The sequence below is a fragment of the Notothenia rossii genome (genome assembly GCF_949606895.1).
Source record: "Notothenia rossii genome assembly, chromosome: 5".
Classification (NCBI taxonomy): Eukaryota; Metazoa; Chordata; class Actinopteri; order Perciformes; family Nototheniidae; genus Notothenia; species Notothenia rossii.
The window spans coordinates 62,505,680-62,529,832 of record NC_136903.1 but is presented as its reverse complement, the minus strand read 5'-3'; the positions used below and the strand labels follow the sequence as shown (position 1 = coordinate 62,529,832).

The following is a 24,153-nucleotide window of genomic DNA, read 5'->3' as shown; positions in this document are numbered from 1 at the left end:
CTAGTTTCCTTCTCAGAAAATACACACACTGAAACACACACTTAGCCCAGTCAACTCAGTATAACAATATGAAAACTACTCTTAACCAAATCAGATGTTATCAAAGTATTTAATTAAAGTTATTCATTTATAAATGAAGTCTGTAGGCTATATGTGATGACTGCTGTTTCTCTGGAGGGAAATCGAGCTAGAAGCAAGAAAAGGACAAGAAAACACGAAGTACAACAAACTTTACTTTTAACTTTAACCTGGGGACATCATGAGCCCAACATTTTAGTTTTCCACATATCTGGAAGCCATATCTGGGACAGTTATATCTATAGGCTGTAGAGAAGAAGCAACGGTCTTGTAGTTAAGTCAAATTAAAGCATTAATTGTCCCTGGTGTTACAGTAAAGTATGATTTAATATAACATGAAGTTGTTTGTTGCTCTAGGACAGATGAGAAAATGTTCAAATTATCAATACCAATAAAATAATGTAACACAATCCTACCAGTAAAACCCTGTTTGTAAAGTCTTATAAAGTAAAATCATGATCCAAAGGTGCTTGATGTAAAAGTACTTGCTTCGTTCCTGTGACTGATCATTATTATGCAATTCATTAATATAATGTATTTTGGGTATAAATGTTTTTTTAATTGCCACTTAAAGCTGGGGTAGGTCGTTTTGGAGAAACCAGCTCGAGTGCGCTAGAATTTGAAAATACACAGCCGCAAAAAATCAGCCATTTCCTTACAGAGCCCCTCCTCCAAAACACACGAACGACCAATGAGGGCATGAGATAAGTTTGTGCACAGATGGAAGGCTGACAGGCAGGTAGGACATCCAGTTATTTTAGCCGAGCCGGCTCAGATGATTGGTCGTGCTTTTTACAGCGCTAAGGCTTCCACAGATTACATTTTATGGATTTATTGTCAAAGCACTTAAGATATTCATTTCTATCGGGATGTTAAGAGCATTCCATGGAATATAACAAAAAGTGTATCTCGAGCCGGTTTCTCAAACTTACCTACCCCACCTTTAAGTAAAAATCAACACGATTAAACATCGAACACTAATATAATATAAATATCAATTAAAAAAACATTTGTCCAGCTGTTTTCACAGAAAAAAGTACTAAAGAAAATGTATCCTGAATCTCGCCCACGTGTTCCACAGTCATAACCAGGAGAGAAATCACAATCATTATTTATTTTTCTCCCTTTCCTCCTGAAACAAAGTAAACACATTATTTTCCGAAATATGTTTTTATTATTGTTTTCTACCAGGCAGTGCTCATACAGACATGATATAGAGTAACTGGTTATACTGGTTTTAGTTATACTGGTTGGTTTAAGCAGTTGTGTGAATAAGTGAGCGGTGGGGCTGGTGATCACATGATGTGGATCAACAAGGATGTAAGCAGAAAAAGAAACGTTTAACAGATACAAAAAACGATATAAAAAGTATTCACAGTGAGCCGTGTAGCAAAGATAACGCAGCCTTGTAATTCTCTCTGATTTCTATGATTGCTTTCACTTTATTCCACCAACAGTCTGGTTAAAATGAAAACTCCATGATGTTGGCCAAAGTTTCTACCATTAGAAACCTCTTTCACCACTTTAAACCAAACATGTGAAAACAAAGGTTCCCTTCAAATAGAAACAGACATTAAACAAGTCACTGGCAATGTAGAAGAATACAAAAAGACGTCATGGCAGCCTGACAGGGACAGACTTCAAGTTACAGAATCTGCTGCAGTTTGGCAAATGACATTAAACACAAACTCTGACATCATGGTCCACTTCATTAGATATTTCAAGTTCTATTCCGACTGTTTCAATTCTCAAATGTTACAATTTAAAACCTTATTATGTTGTCATTATGGGAAAACTGAAAACAATTTGATCCAAACAGCCGACACTGATGGCACCTCAGAGGCAGAAGGATTTGTCAAATGTTTGACAAAACATTTTTCTCTGACTTCCTTAACTAGCCAGCTATTATCCCACATCTTTTTATTTAAATGAAGAATAAATCTTGTCGCTTAAGTTGAAAAAAGTATCAGCGCAACAAATATACAAAATCACTTTAATAAAATGGACCCTGAAGAAAAACAGCAAAAATGTCTAAGTGAAGTTTCTGTAGAGGAAGCGTTGGCAAAAAACTATTTAGTTGGCAAAGTAACATTAACTGTGGTTTTTCTGCAGTGAACATGAGTTTTGACACAATTTGACAATAGGAGCGTGCATGTTTTTAGAAGAACATCTTTGGTTAATAAGCAGATCAGATTCAGTCAGACTCTCAGTGTGATGCTCAGGTCCCATGCTCACCAAGGAAGGAACCAAAACATGAAGAGGACAGCACTTTTGTTATTACCTGGTCCTAATGCCATGGTAGCATAAATGGTGCTGGAAGAAGCAACCATAGCATTTGTGGAAACTCTTCCCGTTACAGAAAAAGAGCCCCGTTAATCGATGAGGCAAAGAAGGCAAAGAGGGAGAGTTTTCAATTCCTTGTGTACATTCCAACAATAAAACCCTACGTGGGAAAGAGTTGTTTACACTTTAAAATACGCCTTTATGGTACATTCACAATTTGGAGCCAAGATGGTGGCACTGAGAGTCGTGACAGAACAGTCTGGAAGCAATAAAGCTGAAGCGCTAAAACTACAGTAAGGCAATAGTAAGGTTTTATATTAAGGCTGTATTAGTAAAGCTATGATAACAAATATATTATCATTCATGATAACATTCTCCAGCATTGAGTGCAAGAACAAAGTGCTAAGTATCAATGCCTGAAGCTAATCAGGCTCTGTGATTGTTAAACACAAGCGAGTTAACATGTGATTTGCGTAGAGAGTGTGCAAGCAGCAGAGGGAATCAAAGTCAATCATCTATTCTAAACTACATCATCATTACACCTATGAAGAGAAAAGTATGAAAAAATATAATTGTTTAACTGGGGAACAACTGCTGTGGCATTCTGGTTGGCTGACAGCTGAATGCTTCGTTATGATTGGCTAGCAACACAGTAGGTTGGACCCTGAAGAGTGGTGTGACCCTGGAATGAGATGAGGGTGGGCCTTCAGCTTTAAAAGGTGGGTGTGGGGAGTGCAGGGGTGGCGTTGAGACTTTGAGGCTGCCAGGTTTAGGATTTGGGGGCCGCAGCTTTGGCTGGGGGTTTAGGGGGGTCGAAGCCTCTCATTTTGAAATAAGAAACCAGCTGGTTAGGAACCTCAGCGAGGACAGACTGAGCCAGAGACGCCTGTGGAGCCTGCAGAGAGACAGAGAGATGTTAGTGACTGACTGTGATGTCAGAGGAAGTGCTAATAAGTCTGTCTCAAATCAACAGGTTCCAGGTGATCATTGAAGCAACTGTAACAGTTCTTCCTGTTCTGGTTGGAGCTTACCAATGTGCTTCCAATAGGTTCACTTCAGTCCATCTATTTGTCCCATTCGGATACATTTTACTTAAACATAAACAATATGACACATATTAATACAACAATAAAACAACTTTTTATGCTAAAATGTTTCTGGAGCTCATAGGAGACCTCAGCAACACATCCAACACAAACTCCAGAGTGTCCACAGTGAATACAGAGAGCAACAAGACGATCCCAGTTTTAAAACGTGCTTTTTAAATGTTGCCGTTGTTTTTTAATTGATTGTCTGTCTAATCTTTATATTTTCTCAGAAACAGCTCGAATGCAAAAAGGTGACGGTTAGTTCCTTCGCTTTCATTGTTCTCAGTAGTTTTGATCACAAAGGGCTAACAGATACTGATACACAACAGATTAAGGCCACTATAGAAAAATAATACCTTTACTTAAATGCACATGAAACAAAACTTGAATATTATCTGAGATAATAAAGTCATACATTTGCCAGAACACAAGCCAGAGATTTAGATCATAATTTGTTGGCAAGACAAACCACTGGACCATTTTTATTTTTGTTTAAATAAAAAACAACACTTTCTGTGTATTACACCTGCCTATATCATCTGACTTGTTTTTTTCCCTACTCGTTCAGAGGGCCAGCAATCATTGTTTTCCTTTGGTCGACAATACTAGCGTGCATTTCACTCTTGAGCAGGGTATCACATTCAAGCCACAATTAATTAAAGTGTCTATTTCATTTTTACCCAGCTGGAGGCAGTGACGAAGAAAAGTTAGCAGGGGGAAATACCTCTAGAGCTACAGACCAGAAGTGCCACAAAGGGTGAATCCTTGTGGTTGCTGCTTTGTTGTTGTTTATTTCCACACACACACACACACACACACACACACACACACACACACACACACACACACACACACACACACACACACACACACACACACACACACACACTTACATCTTTGAAGTTTCTGAAGGGGACAAACTGGACGATGTCCCTGGCGACGGCCTCCCCCACCGTGGACCTCAGCACGCCGTCGTCCCCGTCCAGCAGCTCCATGGCCTTGAAGTCAGCCGGGCCCACCCCCACGATGATGACGGACAGGGGCAGCCGCGACGCCCGCACGATGGCGTCCTTCGTCTGGTCGAAGTCAGTGATCTCACCGTCAGTGAGGATGAGGAGGACGAAGTATTGCTGCAGAGAGATACAGACGGAGATGAGTGTGTGTTTGTGTGTGTGTGTGTGTGTGTGTGTGTGTGTGTGTGTGTGTGTGTGTGTGTGTGTGTGTGTGTGTGTGTGTGTGTGTGTGTGTGTGTGTGTGTGTGTGTGTGTGTGTGTGTGTGTGTGTGTGTGTGTGTGTGTGTGTGTGTGTGTGTGTGTGTGTGTGTGTGTGTCCTCACAGCGGCGTTGTTGCTCTGTGCTGCTTGGGAGGCGATGCCAGCGACGTGGTTGATGAGGGGGGAGAAGTTTGTGGGTCCAGAGAGTCTCAGCTGAGGCAGGACCATCCTGTAGGCCTCCACGATGCCCTGGACACCTGACAGAGAAGAGGTTTAACAGAGAGGAAAATATTTAGTCATATGTCGAGCAGCTGAGACAATCTAGGGAAATATAGAAACAGTAAATCAGGTTATCAAGTTCGGGTTGATTACAGGAATTCTCTGTAGTTCTTGTCAAACTCTGCTGTAGTTACCCAGGGAAATAAGAAGAACCAGGGATATTTTATAATGTGTGTACCAGGGGCGGCGGGTACTGTAGGCTAGGGAAGGCTAGGCCTTCCCAAATATTTGTGTCACTGCATCCTGGTAAAATAAAAATATAATGTTTGTGTCTTTGACATTAGCGCTGCTATGCAGCCACCTGTGGCCTGTACTACGAAGCCAGTTCAACAGACCCTGGATATGTTTGAGTTATCTTAACTAACCCTAACAAACGAGATCTCGCCAAGTGGTCCTACGAAGCTGGTTATCAAGTCGGTAAATCAAGCCAGTGTATCTCTCTCCAGCTGAGAGCGCGTTCACGTGAAAGGGGCGGGGTTAGCAACATTTGACCAATCACAAATAGGGACAAGTGTACTGACAGCGCAGCGTCATACTTCATTAATGAAAAGTAAACTAATATTAGACAAATATGAACTTTATACATCCATGACTTAAACTTATAATCCAGGATACAAGCCACATAGTTGCAAGGTGAATATAGAACAACTGGTTTAAAAATAACTACTGAGTCTTTGAAAGCGTACAACAGTTTTATTATATCAATGCCCCATCTAAGACACGAGTGGATCTGACTCGAGTGTTTAGTCAACTTAATGTGTTGCTTAAAATAATACTTCTGCCTACAGTAGCCTATGTGACAATGTAGGTGATGCACGGCCAGATACGGCTCGAGAAGCTGACTCAGATAAGGAAATGTGATATATTATGATATTATATGAATGATAAAGTGCGACACGTCGGCGTCTTCTCTGCATACGGCAGTTTAAACTGTATTTCCTTTATCCTGTGATATGACTTGATAGATTTAAACTCCGCGCACTGAGCTCTGATTGGTCAGCAGGCGGTGCTTTCACTGAGTTGATCTCTTTTCTATAGACGCGCAGGAGGCGGGCAGCGTCAGGTAAAAAAAGTTATTTAGCCTTCCCAAACCTGAGCCTCAAGCGCCGCCTATGGTGTGTACTTGTGCTTAACAATATCGATTGAAGGAGACGCCTTCTCCAAAACCCAATTCAGCTACCACACAACTGCCATAGAGATAATCTGACCTTAAATTGCTCAAATCATTATGGTAATTTATCTGAACACATTTTCAGAAGCATTTATTTCACCGAAAAGCAAAGATCAGGGAAAAATTCTTTTATTTCTTCTTTCCTCCTGAATGACTAAATTACCCACATTTTTTTTGTCTCCTTTTCAAAGAGGGTGTGACCATTAGGTTGGGGACCAATTAGTTACAATCCTTACAGTTTTATACAAATGAAAGTAGTAAAAACTAGCTCCACCTGGACTAGCAACAACACTGAAATGCTTCTTTAGTATCATAATATCAGTACTTATCATTTCATATTGTCAATTTGTCACAAATAACATTAGTCCTTGGTACCATGTATTTGCATAAGGAGTATTTCAACTTCAGAACTTTAAACTATAAACAAGAGATAGTGAAAGATTTAGAGTACAGGGCTGTAACTGCGTGTGAATACCTTGGCAGAAGGGGTTGGCGGGGTTGAAGTTGAGGGCGAACTCATGATTTGCAGTCTGAAAGATCAATACAACAGATAATTAAACAAAAGCAATCTACAGGTCTGATTGGCTGCTAGAAAAACCTGATGCTGTTATTTCAACATTCAATTTTATAAAAACTGATTTAATCTGCGTTGTTGTGATTGGCTGCTTACCTGGTAGTCTGGAGGCAGTTTGGCTCCAAAACCGAACGCTGGGAAGAGTTTATCACTGAAACAGGAAAAGAGAAAAAACACTGAGTCACATAAATAATAGCATATTATATTTTTCTACCAGGATTCAGAGTTTTTGTTTCAGAATGTGCATATTTTTGATTGCGTAGTTTTTTCCACAGGTTTGTGTGAGTGTGTACTCACGTGTCGTAGTCCTGCACCACGTTACCCACGGACCACAGAGCCGACAGGTACTGGTTCAGCCCGTCTTGACTCATGTAGTGGAGAGAGTTGGGCGTGCGAGGGTCTCCGTTAGAGCCGGTGAAGTCGACCCCCACCTGCAGTGTCACACATTCATCCATTCTTCAAATACATCGGTATAGAACAGATCAAGGAAGGGATTATGACTGATAACTGAAACGTCTGTATCCATCACAGTTAATAAAAGGTCCTGATAGCAATCATCTTATCAGCTAAAAAACACAACATTTAATAAGTTAGATTTTTTTATATATATATATTAATGATGTGGACTTGACTGTAATTGGTGGATTAAAATGTGCATGTATTGATGTAAACATACAGTGAAGTTGATCTGGCAGCCGCCCATCACATAGTCCAAGAAGGTGTACTGAGTTAACATCTGCAAACACACAGTGAAACATTCAAGAAACAATCGCAGAAGTAAAGCATGGCTAGTTTATATATGTTTTTCACGGCACAAAATACCACTGCAGACAAAGGCATTTACATAATCTGGGAAAAATTCTCTGAATCAAGATGTGGGATGTAATCAAGTACATTTAGTGCTGTAGTTGAGGATGACTTTGAAAAGTATTTACTTTTTACTCCACTGCATTTATATGACAGCTTTGGTACTTTCTCAGATTCAGAGTCGACACCAGTATTTTCAAACCAGCACTATAGGTAAAAGGAAAACTTTGGAAGGACTCCCCCTTTATGGTTTACAAAGAAGGGAACTCTGGGTAATGTGGTCTTTACCTTGCTGTTCTTCAAAGATACGACTCCAGAGTTCTTGTAGCTCTTCTTCTTCTTCTGTTTGTCGGGGTGGATGCAGTCAAACGACACCTGGAGGACAATTCACCAGACACATTAAAAACCTCTGAAGCGTTCGAATATAACATAAATAATATTATATTCCCTGAGCTCACCGGGGAACCACCTGCAGCTTTCATCAGCTCGGAGACTTTAGTGGTGAAAGAACCAATCAGATCATGAGTGCCGTCGCTGTCATAGTCAGAGCAATCCACCTGCAGAGGGGGGAGCAGAGCTCATGTTAACTGTTACAGATTTGATGGGCTGTTTTGACTGAAGGTGGATTCTGATTGGTCGAACCTTCAGTGGTCTTTCCAGGTCGGAGCCGCAGAACGTCTGCAGGGCGACGGTGAACTTCTTCCACGAGGGACTCAGATTGTTCTTCACCACCTACACACAATGACACACATTAGCCATTTGTCACCATAGTTTGAATTTAAATGACATCATAGTGTGTGTATGTGTGTGTGTGCAGTGCATGACATTAAGGATTTTGGGAGATGCCCCTGTGGGCCATCTAAGCTAATTTACAGATGGCCCTGAGCCCAATAGAGATTGCCCTGAAAAATGCGCGCGGACGAAATGACGCACGAAGGGTTTGGGGGGCCTCCCCCTAGAACATTTAGATTTTTGCAGGTCTTAGATGCTGTCTGGTGCATTCTATAGACTGAATTATAAGATGAACCACCACAATATTACAATTTCAATTGTATTCTTCATTTCACTTGTTTGTGTTTGCTCGCTTGCATGCCCTGCATAGCTATAATAAATACTTAAGTTGTTAGTCAAGACACTTTCCATCTGTTGAAGGCAAATGCCTTCCCAGATGTAAAAAAGTAGAAAACATTAAATTCATTTATAACTGCCAAAACAAACATTATTTACGCTATTATGGCCCCTGTTAAAAATGTTTGTAATGTTATCTACTGTAAGTTGGTCGAAGGAATGCCTCCTCATCCAGAAGCTGACCGAGCAGCCGAGTGCATCAGCGAAGCACACACAATGGCGACGTCAGAGTTCCCGTTAGTAAGCAAATCTAAATCTCTTTGGTCAAAATGTCCGGTCAAAATAATTTCCCTTTAGCGCAATACCGCTTCAGTTGCGCCACTTATGTGACAGACAAGAAGAGTATGTGACAGACAAGAGTAGTCAATTCTAATGTGTAACACTTAATGTGGAGAAAAAGATGTGCTGTATGGGTTGATTGTGCGTTGATCTGTTGCTAATGCCTCGGGGTTCCGGTGGGCATGTAAACAAATGCATAATGCTGCGCTATACTTTGTGGCCTCACCCAGTTGCATAGCGACACTTATTGTTTAGGTCACAGTGTCTTTTAATAAGCAGGTAGTCATATCATTAGCTAAAACTAGCTGGATCTGATCGATATGGACATAAACGCGAGTGAAGTCTAATCTGACGGGAGAGAGAGATCAGCTGCTGCTGAAGAGTCGACACGCAGCTCTGCATGATCACATGCAGCGGTGAGCGGAACAAAACACACACTTCAGGTTAGAATATCACACGTAGCTATTTTAATTACCTCTCAAACTACCTAAACTAGTTATAGATATGTTTAGTTTTACTGTCGGGTCACTCATTACTGGATCCGCGAGCTGCATGATACTGGTATAATAGATTACCCGATCGGGCAACCAGCAGGTGAGGCTTCATGGCCCGAGCTAAATACTAGATGAGCCCGGGCCATCGGGCAGTCCTTAATGTCGAGCCCTGGTTGGTGTGTGTGTGTGTGTGTGTGTGTGTGTGTGTGTGTGTGTGTGTGTGTGTGTGTGTGTGTGTACCTCTGTTCGGTGGACCAGCTGCCACTTCCCATCGTCTGCTTTTTTGAAAAACTCCAAGAATGGATCAGACTTCCCAAACGTATCCTGAATAGAGAAAAGACATGTCATTCAGTGTGTTTACATTTTTGAAGTGTCTGAATCACAGCCTTGTTTCTCCAGTAAGCAGAGATGCTAAATGGGAAACCCCTTACCAGTAATCAGGGTATGGGATTATAGAAATATTAATGAGGAGAAAGCAGATTTAGTCTGCCACTTATATGTATGGGTAACCAGGTTTCTAAACTACAATGAACTTTATAAGTATGGATGTGCATAACAAAAAGTAAAGGTATAGTCACTTTAGTCTTCCATCAAAGGAGTCAGCCCTGCACTTATTTAAGTGGTTATAAATAAACATTATTGGGCTCAAAAACAATAAACTGTCTGCGGGAAACTGTCCTGACTGTAATGTTGTCTCATCACGGTGATGGAACAAGCTTTAAAAGAGTATACATTTTCAAAACACAGTGCATATATATTTCTTACAGGGGGGGGGGGGTTTCGGCTGGAGACCCGAATATTTATAAAGTCACATTACTGTAACTTCAGAAAGTGTGAATGAAAGGAGAGATATAGACCCATTTCCATCACTGAGCATTTTTACTTCTTTTTTTTGTATTCATATACTTATGTATTTATTGTCTCTTCTTACTAGAACATTCCTTATATTATATTAAGTGTTAAATGGTACAACCTGATTTAGTGAATTACTGAAAACAAAGGAGGGACTTCACATATAAACTTAGTGGTGGATACAAGAAGAGATGAAGCAACACAGCCCTGAAAAGTTGGAGGTAGAGAAGAGGATAAGAAAGAAGATGAAGATAAGAAGGAAAATAAATACAAATGGGAAGAGGAGGAGGAGGAGGAGGAGGAGGAGGAGGAGGAGGAGGAGAGTTTACCTTCTTGTCCAGGTTTTTAGCCTCAAACTCCAACTCAATGGCTCTGTTGTCCTTTATCTCCTCGGCTGTGATCTACACACACACACAAATATCATTCTGATGATCAGAGAACAGTGTACAGGAAGTCACAAATAAGAAACATATTTATCAGTTCAATCATTTGAACAAACACAGAGTACTTACAGTGATGCTTCCTTTGCCTGCAGGTTTGCCCTTCTTCAGCTGCAGAGGTCTGGTCAGACTCTTACTGGCAACTATCTGAAACACACAGAGGAGGAGAGACCTGTGTCAGTGACTACACAATATAAAAGCACCATGGAGAAATGCACCAAGTGAATGCAGTCCATACAATCCAGAGGCAGTGTTGTGATTACAGAGCTTGTCCAGCAGAGGACGCTGTGGACCTGAGAACATTTAGTAAATAAATTACGAGATGGCTGCTGTTTGGATTTTATGATGAAACAACAATTATTTAAACTAGTTTGCAAATATATTTAAAATGGATTGTTTGTTTGTAAGTGATATAGGCCTTTTTTTTTTTTTTTACTATTCATTGACATTTTATAGACAGAATGTCTCATCTAGTAAAGACAATATTGTGCAGCGTAATCACTAATACAGCAGTTACAAACAATTAGTTGTTACTCAAACATAAAAATGCAATCCGTTAAAAACTGTCGTAGATACATTTGGATTACATCATGGATACATCACCATGGAGAGGTTGAGAAGGTGTCACTTATTTACTTGTTTCAGTAGTTATTAAATATATAAACATTTTACTAGAAAACTTAAGAGGAAAAAAGGTTTAAGTAGAGACTGAATACAAAAATCAGTTGGATGTTTGTCAGATGTAAGATAAGAAATGTATTTAGCCTAATCCAATAAATCGCTGGTCTGATGGTTGCTGTCTTGAACATTGCTTCCAAACCGGCATAACCAACAAAAGTATATTCTGAAAGTGAATCAACAAAAAAGGCATCAGTACAGTCTGAAGAGCTGACACACTGGGATGAGCTTACCCATCTGTTTCCACTGAGTCAATGGAAAAGAGGTGTGTTTCTACTGAGTCTGGTGTTAGTTGTGTTGATGCGTACCTGTCCCAGAGTTAGCTCCACCCCTCCCAGGTAGTCATCATCTCCGAGGTCCGAGCTGGAGTTGTCGATATCGTACACCCCCAGCTTCAGATTCTGCACTTTCTCAAAGTGATAATCCAGTTTGAGGCGCTGACTGAAGGCCGGACTCGACGTGTTATTCAAACGCTCTGTGCGAGCCAGCTGCAGAGGAGACAGACCGAGACAGGGATTCATTTATAGAAAGAAAATAAAGACACATGTGTCCTGTATTGTGATCTTAACAGTTTTATCTCAAAGGCCATAAGGATGTTGAACTCCTGAGTCATCATTTATATTAGTTTATAGCACATACTGTATTTATTGCATTATACAGAGTTGTAATCTGCTGTACAGTAGTCAATTGTACATGTATAGGATTTACTTTGATGGTTTTATTATGTCCTTATTTGATTGTTATATCTTGATTTTTCCATATATTGTATTGTTGGAGGAGCCTGTGACTAAGCAGTAGCTGTTTTGCAGCTTTTCGATTCTTACCTCAGTCCATTTGTCTCCCCCTGTGCTCTGCAGCAGCACACACAAAGGATCAGACTTTGATCCGACATCTTTATCCAGCAGGTCAGTGCAGGAGACACACAGCTCCACTTTAGTGACACAGTCCGTCATCTGAGGGGGACAGACAGAGACCATCAGATCACACTCAATGCAACAGAAAACTAAATCAGATTTTAGACATCTGACTGATGGTTTAATAACACTTGTCAAGCTAAATCCCATGATTATCATTGTTAAATTGCAACATTTTCTTGTTACAGATTGTCAGTTGGGAGTACTTGTTTCTCTGTGTTAAGCATGTGGCAGTTAGTTAAACATTTGTGGCTTTTGCACTCGGACAAAACCAGTAACGGGAAGATGCCAACGTAATAAACTACTCAAGTGATTGCATTAAGCTCTACACCAACAATAAAAACCAATATCTACAGATGCAGACTTTCACTGTAGTCAGTTCACTGCTTCGCCAGAGATAATACAGTGACAAACAGTAAGAAAATAGACAGTATCATTTTATTGGAGTCATAAAGTGTTCTGCTAACCGGTTCCTTACTTATCTCATCTTTTACCGTACATACCAACTGTCACATATCTTTTAAACATGCAAAGGAGGCAGTCAGTCCTCCAACAGACACTGAATTCAAGTACTAAACCACAGCTAAAGCCTCGGAGAATCTTCATCAACAACTGTTATATTCGAGGCGGGGCTCTCTGTAGAGGAGAAACCGTCTGAAAAGAATGTGTTCATCCACTGGAAAATACGGTATGTGACCTGAATGTGTCACAGCAGGAAGTGATGAAATACTGAGATGTACGGTTACTTTTACACCTCAAGTCCATTTTGCTAATAAGTATAAAAGTAACTTCATGAATATTTGTCTTTGACTTGTCAAGTGTTTGTACATTGTCATAAATTGTGTTATTTATACTTTTACTCATATTTCTCTGCCGCAGTTGACAATATGTATGAACAACAGTGTAGTTTAATTTTAATGTGTGTAAATGTTTTTTTTAACTTGTGTGGTTTGACAAGCACAGCACCATGACTTTCATTTGGGGGGGTAGTCATTCCCTTCCTTTCTTTAGGAAACCTACTTCTGCATTAGTAGCACCTGGTGTATGTGTGTTTCATTCTGTCGGATCCAAGTTACTTTCAGCCTGGTTTTGTTTTGTTTCTCATTTATTTGAATTGATTTTCTTTGGCTTTTTTTGTCCAGACTTTCCCGAGGTTTGTTGAACTACTTTAGGTAGTTTACACTTCTACTCCATTATATTTAAGAGGCACATTTTGCACTTTTACCTCCACTACAATTATTCAGCAGCAATATTCACTTTTCAGATTAAGACTAGTTTATAAATATGATGCATTATGACAGACTGAACTATCTAACAATATATGATGCAGACCAAATTAGAGTCCATTCAACAAACTACAAAATAGATTCATAATCATTTACACTCCAGTAAAAACATCCCCACTACACCACTGGTTGTAGTAGTACACCAACATGGATTAAACGTGTGCTTTTTTTTACCACAATGTTGGGGAAATTAATGGATAAAATGCACGGATTATTATTATTATTATTCCCACTCCGATCGGGACACTAGGTCCACCGTTTCCCCGCAGCGAGGCTCCCCCCGTTGACAGTTTACTTGGGCTGGGCTGAGTGCAGTGGCGGACTGGCCATCGGGACGAATCCCGATGGGCCGGTACCGAAGTGGGCCGGTCGGATAAGTCACTAGCACATCCCCCACTCCCCCCGTTGACAATTTACTAGTGGTACCGAAGTGGGCCGGTCGAGAGTCCCGGGCTGATTTTTAGTCCCAGTCCACCACTGGCTACATGACCGTATGATCGCCCATATTGACGCACCTAATTCCTAAACTTCTAACAGATACAACATAAACCGATCCTTCAGCCTCATAAGAGCTCTCAGACACGTTCAAAATTAAACTGTCATCGCTGTCTGAGCTTGCAGCTGTGTGCCCCATCGTGCATTTACATGCAGATGCTGGGATCCTGAACGGTGCAGCTGGAGCGCTGTGCCCGCAATGACGTCACACATAATTTGGCGGGACTTGAAGAATCCCCGAGAAGATCTAGAAAATTGTCAACATTGAAGGGCAGATTAATGGTTATCAAAGTACAAATTTCCAAAATCAGTTCAGTAACGGTTTTCAAGGGGACAATATTTACTCAAATTGATGGGTTTGGATGATGGGGGAAACTCGTGTCACAGGCTCTTTAAGTACATGCATGGGATACTTTTACATCTATCTGATAACAAACACACCTATCGAAGGAGTCAACTGAACACAGACACACCTTAACCCAAACTACTGCTGTTGACATGACTGTTCACTAAACAAATAAGAAAAGCTCTCAGGAGACTGAAATGCAATTGTAATTGTCTTATTCACATATTCAATGATCTGAGCGAGCAGGGCCCTAAAGGCAACATCAGCACTTGAAGGCAACACCCACGTGAGACTGAAAGGAAGTTAGCTGAGGCAGTACAAACAGTCCCCAGCCAAAGCAGAACAGTAAACACACCAGTCATCTTTCTCTGTCTTACAAACACAACACAGTGTCAATATAAACTTTGTAAACCACCTTATCAGCGCCGATATATTTTGTATCTTCTTCAGACCACAAGAACAAACACCAGGGAGGAGGAAAAACTACTCAGAGTCCGTAACAGGAAACGCCAGGTTTTGAATAACAGTAAACAAACCTGGGAAAGCACTAACCTTTACCTGGACACTCCGTTAGACTCCTTTTTAAGATTAACTACAGCTAAAGTTAGTATTTTAACTGTATCTGAAACAAAAATCAGCAGCTCGTCGCCGTTTAGCAGTTTGCTAAAAAGGGAGCGGCACACAGACATACACGCTCTGATTGGCCAAGCAACTACACGTCTACGTTCTAATTGGACAAACAGCTTCACATCCGTGTCCTGATTGGAGAACTCCAATGTCATTCACGCCCTCTAAGGTTTATACGTTTTTCCAGTTTACAGCAGCAACTACAAAGACTCCCGAACCAACTCCTTCAAAATAAAAGCGGCACCACAACAAGTCAAATCAGTTCCTAAACTGTTCATTTCAAGCAAACTCTAGCAACACAACAAGTATAAACAATATATTTGTTTTATGTCACATGTCAAAAGACCATGGACGTAGGAGAAGCGTAAAAAGAAACCAGAAAAGCAGCTATTAGGCAGCTTGTAGCAAGTTATTTGTTCCTCTTGATAAATAGATTGCCGAAATGCAGAAAGGATTGGTCATTTGCAGTCTATCAGCCATTTATAGCAATGTGGCTTTGTCCCATTTCATGAGCTTCTCAGCAAAATCTTCCTTTTGGAGGTCAAGAAACTCACTGGTAAAAAATGTACTGTGTGTTTCAAATCAAACACTACAATACTAATATGCCATTAACAGATGTAATGTCCCAATACATACCATGTCAAATCAGTATGCCAAAAATACCAGAATGTCAAAGTAGATGATCATCAAGGGGTGTCAAACTCAAATATACAGTGGGCCAAAATTAAAAAATCGGTACTAATCGAGGGTTCAATTTTTATTGCAAAATGTATTGAAATGAAATTATGGCACATATTAAACCTGGAACTAACAAAGCTTAAATTATTGCCTATAAAAACAGCATTAAACATTAAATAATCAGTCATTTCTTATGGCTCTATCTGCAGCTTTTCCGGAGTCATTTCTTATGATTACATTTTCCCACAGGCCCAACAACAGCTTCGAGAAAACCAAACATGCCCTGTTGTCGCAAGAAAAAGGGTGCAGAAGGAAACAACCATTAAAACTTAGTTTGCTGCTCTGTGATGCTAGTTCAAGCCAGATAGCCTACTTGCAGGGGTGGACTGGCCATCTGGCATACCGGGCATCGTCCCGGTGGGCCGTTGACCCAATGTGGGCCGGTCCGCAATGTTTTTTTTTTCTTTTCATTTTTTTCCCTCTAAATTCCCTCCAATTGGGCCGGCCAATTGGCTACAGAGGGCTAGCAGTGTGTTGCCAGCATCGACACATATTATTGGTCTATTGTTTGTCATTGTCAATCAATCATGAGCTGATAAGCTCAGAGAGCCCTGACAGTGCTGTCAATCACAACACAAACCAGGGTGGGGCGGGACCTCATGGCATGGGTGGGAGTCGCGGGACGGGCTGCCTGCTGCTGAGCTGAAAATGGATAAGCAGAAGAAACGCCCGGGTGGTGCTGAAAAACTGCGACTTAAAAAGCTGAAGTCTCTGGAGGTGGAGGCTGCTAAATATTCTAAATTGACGGACCTATTTGATGCCGTGGTCACCGCCCCAGCAGGTGCTTCTGCGCCGGGAGACGAGCGAGTGGAGGCATACATCGTAAGTAATGTTAGCCTGGGCTGGCTAGGCTACATTTTTGAGACATGTCCAAAAAAAAAGTAGAAAACGTTTTTACATTGAATGTGATGTGACCTAATTAACTGCATAGTCCTACTTGTGACAACATATTAGCCCAGAGTTGAAGGGCTGTGAATGTTGGTAGTTGTGGTTGATTTTGTTTAAATATGCCGAATTGTGATATTATGGGTTTTTATTGTTCAGATGATTTAGCTAGGCTAGCTAAGAGCTGCTAACGTCAGCGGTTTCTTGTAGCCATAGCAACAGTAAACGTTCACATGGACCAACGAGCTGTAAGTAGAGATGAAGCTGCAGAATCAAGCTGTATTGTAAATACAGATGAGATACTTTGAATTTTAGCAAAAAATATAAGTAAACCTATAGGAAATAATTAGATTAATTTGCAATATTTGCCATTGAATTTATTGTAATCTTTCAATTCATTTATTGTTTACTGAGGTGATAACTATTTCATAATTTGTGTGTAACTTTAATTTCTTTGTATTTGTGTTACTTTTACTGTAGTTTTCAAATGGCTGTGTATAGTGCTGTCTTGAGCATTTTCAGGTATTGTCACAAAGATCTGACTTTTTTGCATTGGAAAACACTAAGTGTCATAATGAAAACATGGCAAAGCCACTAGTGTTGTTACGCTCGCGAACGTTTCGTTCAATATGAACTAATCTTTTATCTTGTACATTATTCTGTAGTTTTGAGTTATTTCCCCATCTAATGATAAATGCTTTCCCTATGTCCAGCCCAGACAGGTTCAGGGCAAGTCCAGCTGGTCAGTTCAGGGAGAGAGCCAGACCAATTCAGGCAGCCCAAAGACTGCACCACCTGAGAGGGAAAAGGCTGTAGAGAGTGAGGAGTATGTCAGCCCAAAGACAGGATCACCTGAGAGGGAAAAGGCTGGAGAGAGTGAGGAGTGTGTCAGCCCAAATACAGGATCACCTGAGAGGGAAACAGCTGTTGAGAGCTATGAGTGTGCCAGTCAAATAACAGATTTGTTTTCACAACCTGATCAGAGAAATCTCCAGTCATTTTTAAATGACCATCCTCAGCAAAAAAGTAGCAATCCAGTGGTGCAGAAAGTGTTCTGTAGCAGAGACGGCACCATTAGAAGGTGGCTGACATACTGTCCAGAGCGTCACATGCTGTATTGTTTCATCTGCATGGCATTCGGTAAGAGAACTGATAGCAGTCTGTTCATCAGTGGAATGTCAGATTGGAGGCATATACACCAGCGCACAGAGGAGCATGAGAGAAGCAGTGGACACAGAAACTGTGCTGAAGCTTACCTCTTGAAATCCGCCAGTGCTGATATCAGCAGTGTGTTTGGTGGCAGTCAGATGTCGGCGCACAGAGAGCAGGTCAGAAAGAGACGGCAGGTTTTGGAGCGCATCATAGATGTCTTCAAGGTTCTTGGGAAGAGGGGGCTTGCATACAGGAGGTCAGAAAATGAGGCAGCATATACTCTGGAAGACCACACAGTTGATCATAATAATTTCTTGGAACTCATACTTCTACTGGGGAAGTATGATTTCTGTTTAAAAGAGCACCTGGACAGCTGCATTGAGAACAGCAAAAAGTTGCATTTGTCTGGTGGCACGAGAGGCAGAGGCTCCCTTGTAACTTTACTCTCCAAAACCACAGTCAACTCAATGATAGATGCAATTCACCATCTGATTCAAGAAAACATCTCCAGTGATATCAAGAAAGCAGGAATGTTTTCAGTGCAGCTGGACACAACACAGGACATCACCTCTCAGGATCAATGCTCTATAATTATGAGGTATGTTAGTGATGTTGTTCATGAGAGGCTTGTTGCAGTGCTGAAGTGCAGTTCATCCACTGGACAGGCCTTTGTCAACATGCTGTCAGAAGTTCTGGACAAAATGGGCCTCAGCAAGACCATGTGCATTGGAAATGCGACTGATGGGGCATCAAACATGCAAGGCCAATACAAAGGATTCTCCTCACTATTGTCTGCACAATCTCCAAACCAGGTGCATGTATGGTGCTACGCACATGTACTAAATCTGGTGCTTGCAAACACAACCCAGATTGTTATTGAGAGTGGGTCCCTGTTTGCGCTCCTCAATGGCATTGCGGTATTCATCAAAGAGTCATATAAAAGGATGAATGTGTGGGAAGAGTCAGGCCGAAACAAGAGACGTAGACGCCTTGCTCCTATTGGCGAGACACGCTGGTGGGCCAAGCATGAGGCCCTGAAGAAGGTGTTTGGCTTCTTTGGAAAACCGGAAGATGGTCTGTACGTTGATGTGCTGTTGACATTATCAGCTATACAGAAACAGGCAACAGTGAAACCATGTATCCGTGTCATGGCCAGAGGATATGCAGTCATTGCTCAAGTATGAGACGATCTTGACGGCTCAAATCTTCCTCCGCATATTTGAACATACCTCTCCATTGTCTAAATACCTTCAGACGGCAGGATTGGACATCCTCTCTGCTCACAGAATGGTGGCATCGACACAGGATACGCTGAAAAGCTTGGGAAGAGATTTTGAATCTGTAAAAAAAGCAGCAGACACATTTGTCAACTGGACAAACACAGAAATCCAAGAGAGAGATGACACGGACATTGAAGTGGAGGCCACACTGCCACAAAAGAGGAGGAGGATGAAGAAAGTCTTGCCTGGAGAGATGGCTCAGGATGAGACCCTGGATGATGCAGAAAAATCCTATGAGGTGAATGTGCATAACCGGATCATGGACACAGCAATTGAAGCCATTCATAGGCGCTTTTTAACACACGGCAATCTATATGCTGACTTGGCATGTCTGGATCCCAGAAACTTCCCTCAGCTCTGCACCAGTGCTCTTCCCCAGTCTGCCCTTCAAGACTTAAGCAAGTGCTTGCAAGGATTTGACAGCAGGGCAACCAAGGAAAATATGCAGGCCGAGTTGAAAAGCTTTGCACTCCAGTGGAACAGGCTGAAGGCATCCCCATTGGCAGAGTACAAAGCAAGAACAGTAGAAGATGGATCAGGTGGTGAGGAGGACAACACAGAAGAGGTTGAGATAACTCCCATAAGCTGTTGCTCCTGCAAAGAATGCCCTCTGTGCTGCTACCAGATACTTCGCCGTTTCAACATGCTAACAGATGCATACCCTGTCCTAGGCCTTGCTTATAAATACCTGCTTACATTATCCCTCACACAGGTGGCTTGTGAGCGCACATTTTCAATTTTGAAGTTTATTAAAAACAGACTCGGAAGCACCCTCTCATCTGATAAATTGGAGGCATTTATGTTGATGGCCACAGAGAAAGACATCCTCATGTCCTTGGACTCTGACTCTGTGATAGACAGACTTGCAGAGAAGAGTGAGCTGCTTAAAAAGCTGCTCCACTGATAAGGCGAGAAATATTTAATATTATTGTTATTATCACACATCACACATTATGGATGTAGTAATTCATTATTTGTCATTTTAATGATGATTTTCAGAAGTTGTATTGTGCTTATGTGTTGATCCTTAATGCTGTGATCATGTACACTAAATTATCAATTATTCTCCATTACAGGTTGTTCTGATATATTTGAGGAGTCGTTCTCCCTCTGTTCTATATGTGGACTTGTTCTCTCATTTAGGACCACTGTTAGAATTTGGTAAGTTTATCATGTATTTTTTAATGTTGTATAAATTCATACTTCATAATTTTAAAAAAGTTTTGAAAGAAACGCACATCCCAAAAGTTTTCAACTCTAGGTGCAGGACAGAGGAAAACATTTAATTTATTTTTTCAGACTTAATAATGTATCCAATTCCCTCTCAGGTTGACCACTTGACATGTGAGAGCTTGAGGAGTTGTTCCCCCTCCGTCCATGTTCGAGGACTTGCTCTCTCTCTGCCTCCACTCTCTACCTTCACTGCACCAAAGTTTGGCTGTTGAGTCTCCTCTAGTATGGTGAGTTTATCATTTTTTATGTTTTATGAAATCATACTTAATTTGTGATGATTAGAGACTTAATAATGTATCCGATTCCCTCTCAGGTTGACCACTTGACATGTGAGAGCTTGAGGAGTTGTTCCCCCTCCGTCCATTTTCAAGGATTCGCTCCCTTACCACTTCACCACTTTTTGAGAAGTCTATGATTTGTTGAGTATGTCATGTGTCTTATAATGTTATATGAATTCATACTTGATTTGTGATGAGGAGAGACTTAATAATGTTTCCATGTCTCTTTTAGGTGGACCACCCTATATATGAGAGCCTAAGGAGTTGTTTTCCCTCTGTCCCCTTTTGAGGACCTGCTTTGTCTCCTCCATCATTCACTGGGCCACTTTTAGGTTCCTGAGCTTATTTCATGTGGTGAGAGGAATGCAATATGTGTATGTTTAAAGGTTATGTTTAAAGGTTTATGTGAAGAAACATACTATATGTGCGATAAAATGACAATTGGTAATTCATAAATATCTCTTTATATTCTCTGCTACCATTATCTCCTGTCAAACAGGTTTTCCTGACCTGCTAGAAGTTCTTCTATGATGCTTGAGTCATCCATCATATCTGAGAGCTTCGTCTTGACTTTGTGAGTTTATTATGCAACTTGTTTTGTCTCAGATTGAAACAAAAGGTTTGATTATGATTATTTCCTGGCTGAAGATTTTCATTTTGATGGTTTTAATTTCAAACATCTGCATATCTTTTAAGTTCAATTAACAGTTATGCAGGTAGGCCTTAGGGCTCTTTTGAGACTTAAGTCATCCTTCATGACAGATACATTTGTTGACTAAGTGTCACTACGTCACAAAAAGGCTACATGGCTACATATATTTGTCAGTACACAGATACTGAGTACAAGTTCTGTTTGCTGTTTCTTTCAGGTCACGAATTTGGTGAGGAGTGGAGCTGGTTGGCTGCGGACGAGGAAGTATAGAGCAATACATACTTGTGCACATACACGTATATGAGAATGCATATCTATTCAGACCTGTAACCCATGTCTTAGACTTTTCACACAGCTACAGTATATATATATATTTTTTTCCAATTCTCTATTTATGGTTTCATAATTAGTGAGTGAGTGAGTTTCAGCTCTAATGCTGCTACTGTCTGTAATATGTTTCTATTTAGATTATTTGTCAGGATATTTTTTTGTTATTATTGTCCGAGTCTGGTTTTAACTAATACTGGGCTTACACCAAAAGATTTTCACAGTCACAGACTAAAAACTGAAAGGGTAGCATAAGGGTTATTCCCGTTAGTCTCGTCCCACCCCTAGTCATGACATAACTTCTGTTGTGATTTGACACTATAATGAATAAAGATTGATTGATATAGCTGTCCATTTTAGTCCTTGAGTTCATAGTTAAGTGCTTTATTTGTTAACTGCTATCAAGGAATATGACTCTCCTTTGTAGTATGCATGAGAGAAGATGCCGCAAGTTTAGTGGACTTCTATGTAGTGTCCGCTGAAAATGTAGTGGGCTGGTCTGGACAGAAAATGCCAGGGCTGAATTTTTGTCCCAGTCCACCCCTGCCTACTTGGCATCTCGTCTTGGGTACAAGTTCAGCAATGTTTGGGGTCAGGCTCTGAGCTGAGTAAACCCTCAGGATTGAGTGAAGGGCCAGATCTAATATGAATTAGAAATTATCCTGCGGGCCGAAATTAAATCCACCAAGGGCCTGATTTGGCCCCCGGGCCTTGAGTTTGACACATGTGATCAAGAGGGTCAAAGTTAATATTGCAATGTTACATTATGAAGCAGTATGTCCCAATTGTATGAATACTGCATGCAACAGTGCATACTTTGTAAGTGCAGGTGCAGCATGTACAAAAGGAAAAGGAAAAACGTGTGCAATTTGGAAAAGTAAATGTGCTTTTATGTTGAAGGGCAGACTCTCAAGCCGGAAGTACTGTTGTTAAAGCTAAAAGCACTCTGTCTGAAAATCAGCTTTACTGAGATAAGAGAGAACGCATAAAAGTCTCACAAGTATAATGGGGATCAGAATACACAGCAGAACAAACTCAACACAGCAGGATCCATCCTCCTCATAGAAACAACACAGTTTAATTGTGTTCATCCTTTGCAGTAGAGATACAGTGAAGTCAGAAAGGGCAGCAGCGCGTCACATCGCTAATGAGAGACAGGACAGAAAAGACCAAATATAGAAAAATACAGTTCTCAGACAACAAAAAGGCATCATCTCAATAACCAGTGTCTTGTAAATGACAAACACGCACACTGACACACACCTGCCACAGCCGTCTTTGACTTCATCCTCTATTGACCCAATTCCCTGGAAAAAAATAGTCATAATCATACAACTTTAATGAAGAGCAGTGACACAGTGTGATCCTGTCAGATGGACTTGGGAGGGAATAAAAGGGAGAACTGGATTCTACTTAATTGTTGTAATTTACCTTGATAAATACAAATAAATTACTCAAAACAATATCAGTAATTCTTTAATAATCCTTAAACAGGAAGTGTTTAGTGACAAAATTACGTTTATTATGCAACTGGACTGAGCTACAGTACATCACAGCACCAGAGCACTAAAGCCATTTAAAACATGTTCATGGATAAATGGCTTTTTATAATTTGCTGGTAAATAAGCAGAAGAGAATGGCCCTATATGCAAACATCTACACTATACAGATCACCTTACACTATTCAAACACTATCCTACACATGGCACCCTCTTCTTTGAAAGTCTATATCTATTGTAGCGGTAGTCCCTTGAGCCTTGATTACTCTAATTTTATATATTGTAAAATGCCTGAACATTAGGCATATTATTTATTTTATGTATGTATAGTAGGCCTATCTAACTGAGCCAATACTGTGAAAGTCATTGTTAACTTAATGTGGCCCTAGTTTACAAATGTTATGGTCTCTCAAGGACAAAGAGATGCTGCTCTCTGCTAAATGCATTGAGTGCCTATTTATTGCTGATTCATAAGTACCTTTCTTACATATTTTACTGTTTGGTTTAATTATTTATATTTATTCAGTTTATATATTTAAAAACAATGCAGACAGCAGTCTTTAATAGATGACCATTTATGATTAACAATTTTGTATCTCAGTTATATGTTTTTGAAAAATGCAAAAAAAGGAAAAGATAAAGCAAATTATTCGACAATATATATCGGCCATTGGCTGGCATCCTCAAATATAATCGGCATCAGCCAGTGAGAAATATTAATCGACCAATACTCTACAGGCCACTGGTTTGTTATTATAGTCTAGTGTATAGTGTTATTATTGGTAATTCTTCATCTTCTAAATGGAGCATCTTTGTATCCGTCACTCACCTGAATGTCTGTCTTCTGTCTTTCTATTGATCAATCAGAGGAAAACACACACACACACACACACACACACACACACACACACACACACACACACACACACACACACACACACACACACACACACACACACACACACACACACACACACACACACACACACACACACACAGTACATCTGTCACCCACTCACACACACAGACTCAGTGTTCAGACTTACATTCTTTTCAGAAACTAAATCTGTCATCAGG

The 24,153-nt window shown here is 40.6% G+C and overlaps 2 protein-coding genes across 6 annotated transcripts in view; one reads left to right on the top strand and one right to left on the bottom strand.

Moving 5' to 3' along the window:
- Positions 1–1,229: 1,229 nt before the first annotated feature.
- Positions 1,230–24,153, bottom strand: part of cpne1 (copine I) — a 32,662-nt gene continuing 9,738 nt past the window's right edge. The window contains exons 1-16 of one of the 3 annotated variants that reach the window (XM_079680098.1): positions 14,958–15,114; positions 12,189–12,317; positions 11,673–11,852; positions 10,759–10,833; positions 10,576–10,647; positions 9,635–9,718; positions 8,136–8,225; positions 7,952–8,050; positions 7,782–7,868; positions 7,363–7,422; positions 6,984–7,117; positions 6,783–6,837; positions 6,588–6,642; positions 4,786–4,919; positions 4,343–4,579; positions 1,230–3,256 (exon numbers count right to left, since the gene is read on the bottom strand). In XM_079680098.1, the coding sequence (XP_079536224.1) occupies positions 3,131–3,256; positions 4,343–4,579; positions 4,786–4,919; positions 6,588–6,642; positions 6,783–6,837; positions 6,984–7,117; positions 7,363–7,422; positions 7,782–7,868; positions 7,952–8,050; positions 8,136–8,225; positions 9,635–9,718; positions 10,576–10,647; positions 10,759–10,833; positions 11,673–11,852; positions 12,189–12,317 (1,617 nt within the window). In that variant the 5' untranslated portion in view covers positions 14,958–15,114 and the 3' untranslated portion in view covers positions 1,230–3,130. Of the gene's footprint in view, positions 3,257–4,342; positions 4,580–4,785; positions 4,920–6,587; positions 6,643–6,782; positions 6,838–6,983; positions 7,118–7,362; positions 7,423–7,781; positions 7,869–7,951; positions 8,051–8,135; positions 8,226–9,634; positions 9,719–10,575; positions 10,648–10,758; positions 10,834–11,672; positions 11,853–12,188; positions 12,318–14,957; positions 15,115–24,153 lie in introns of those variants that run through there. The other 2 variants (XM_079680100.1, XM_079680099.1) reach the window with 2 other exon arrangements.
- LOC307038591 (uncharacterized protein) lies at positions 16,096–21,929 on the top strand. 3 transcript variants are annotated; one of them, XM_079680102.1, is made up of 8 exons: positions 16,096–16,592; positions 17,369–19,995; positions 20,164–20,248; positions 20,416–20,547; positions 20,634–20,743; positions 20,831–20,952; positions 21,098–21,172; positions 21,468–21,929. In XM_079680102.1, the coding sequence occupies exons 1-2, from the start codon at positions 16,419–16,421 to the stop codon at positions 18,989–18,991; spliced, it is 1,797 nt and encodes a 598-aa protein (XP_079536228.1). In that variant the 5' UTR covers positions 16,096–16,418; the 3' UTR covers positions 18,992–19,995; positions 20,164–20,248; positions 20,416–20,547; positions 20,634–20,743; positions 20,831–20,952; positions 21,098–21,172; positions 21,468–21,929. The 3 variants fall into 3 exon arrangements, with proteins under 3 accessions (XP_079536228.1, XP_079536229.1, XP_079536227.1); XM_079680103.1 differs by having other exon boundaries at positions 17,369–20,248; positions 20,634–20,738; XM_079680101.1 differs by having other exon boundaries at positions 17,369–20,248.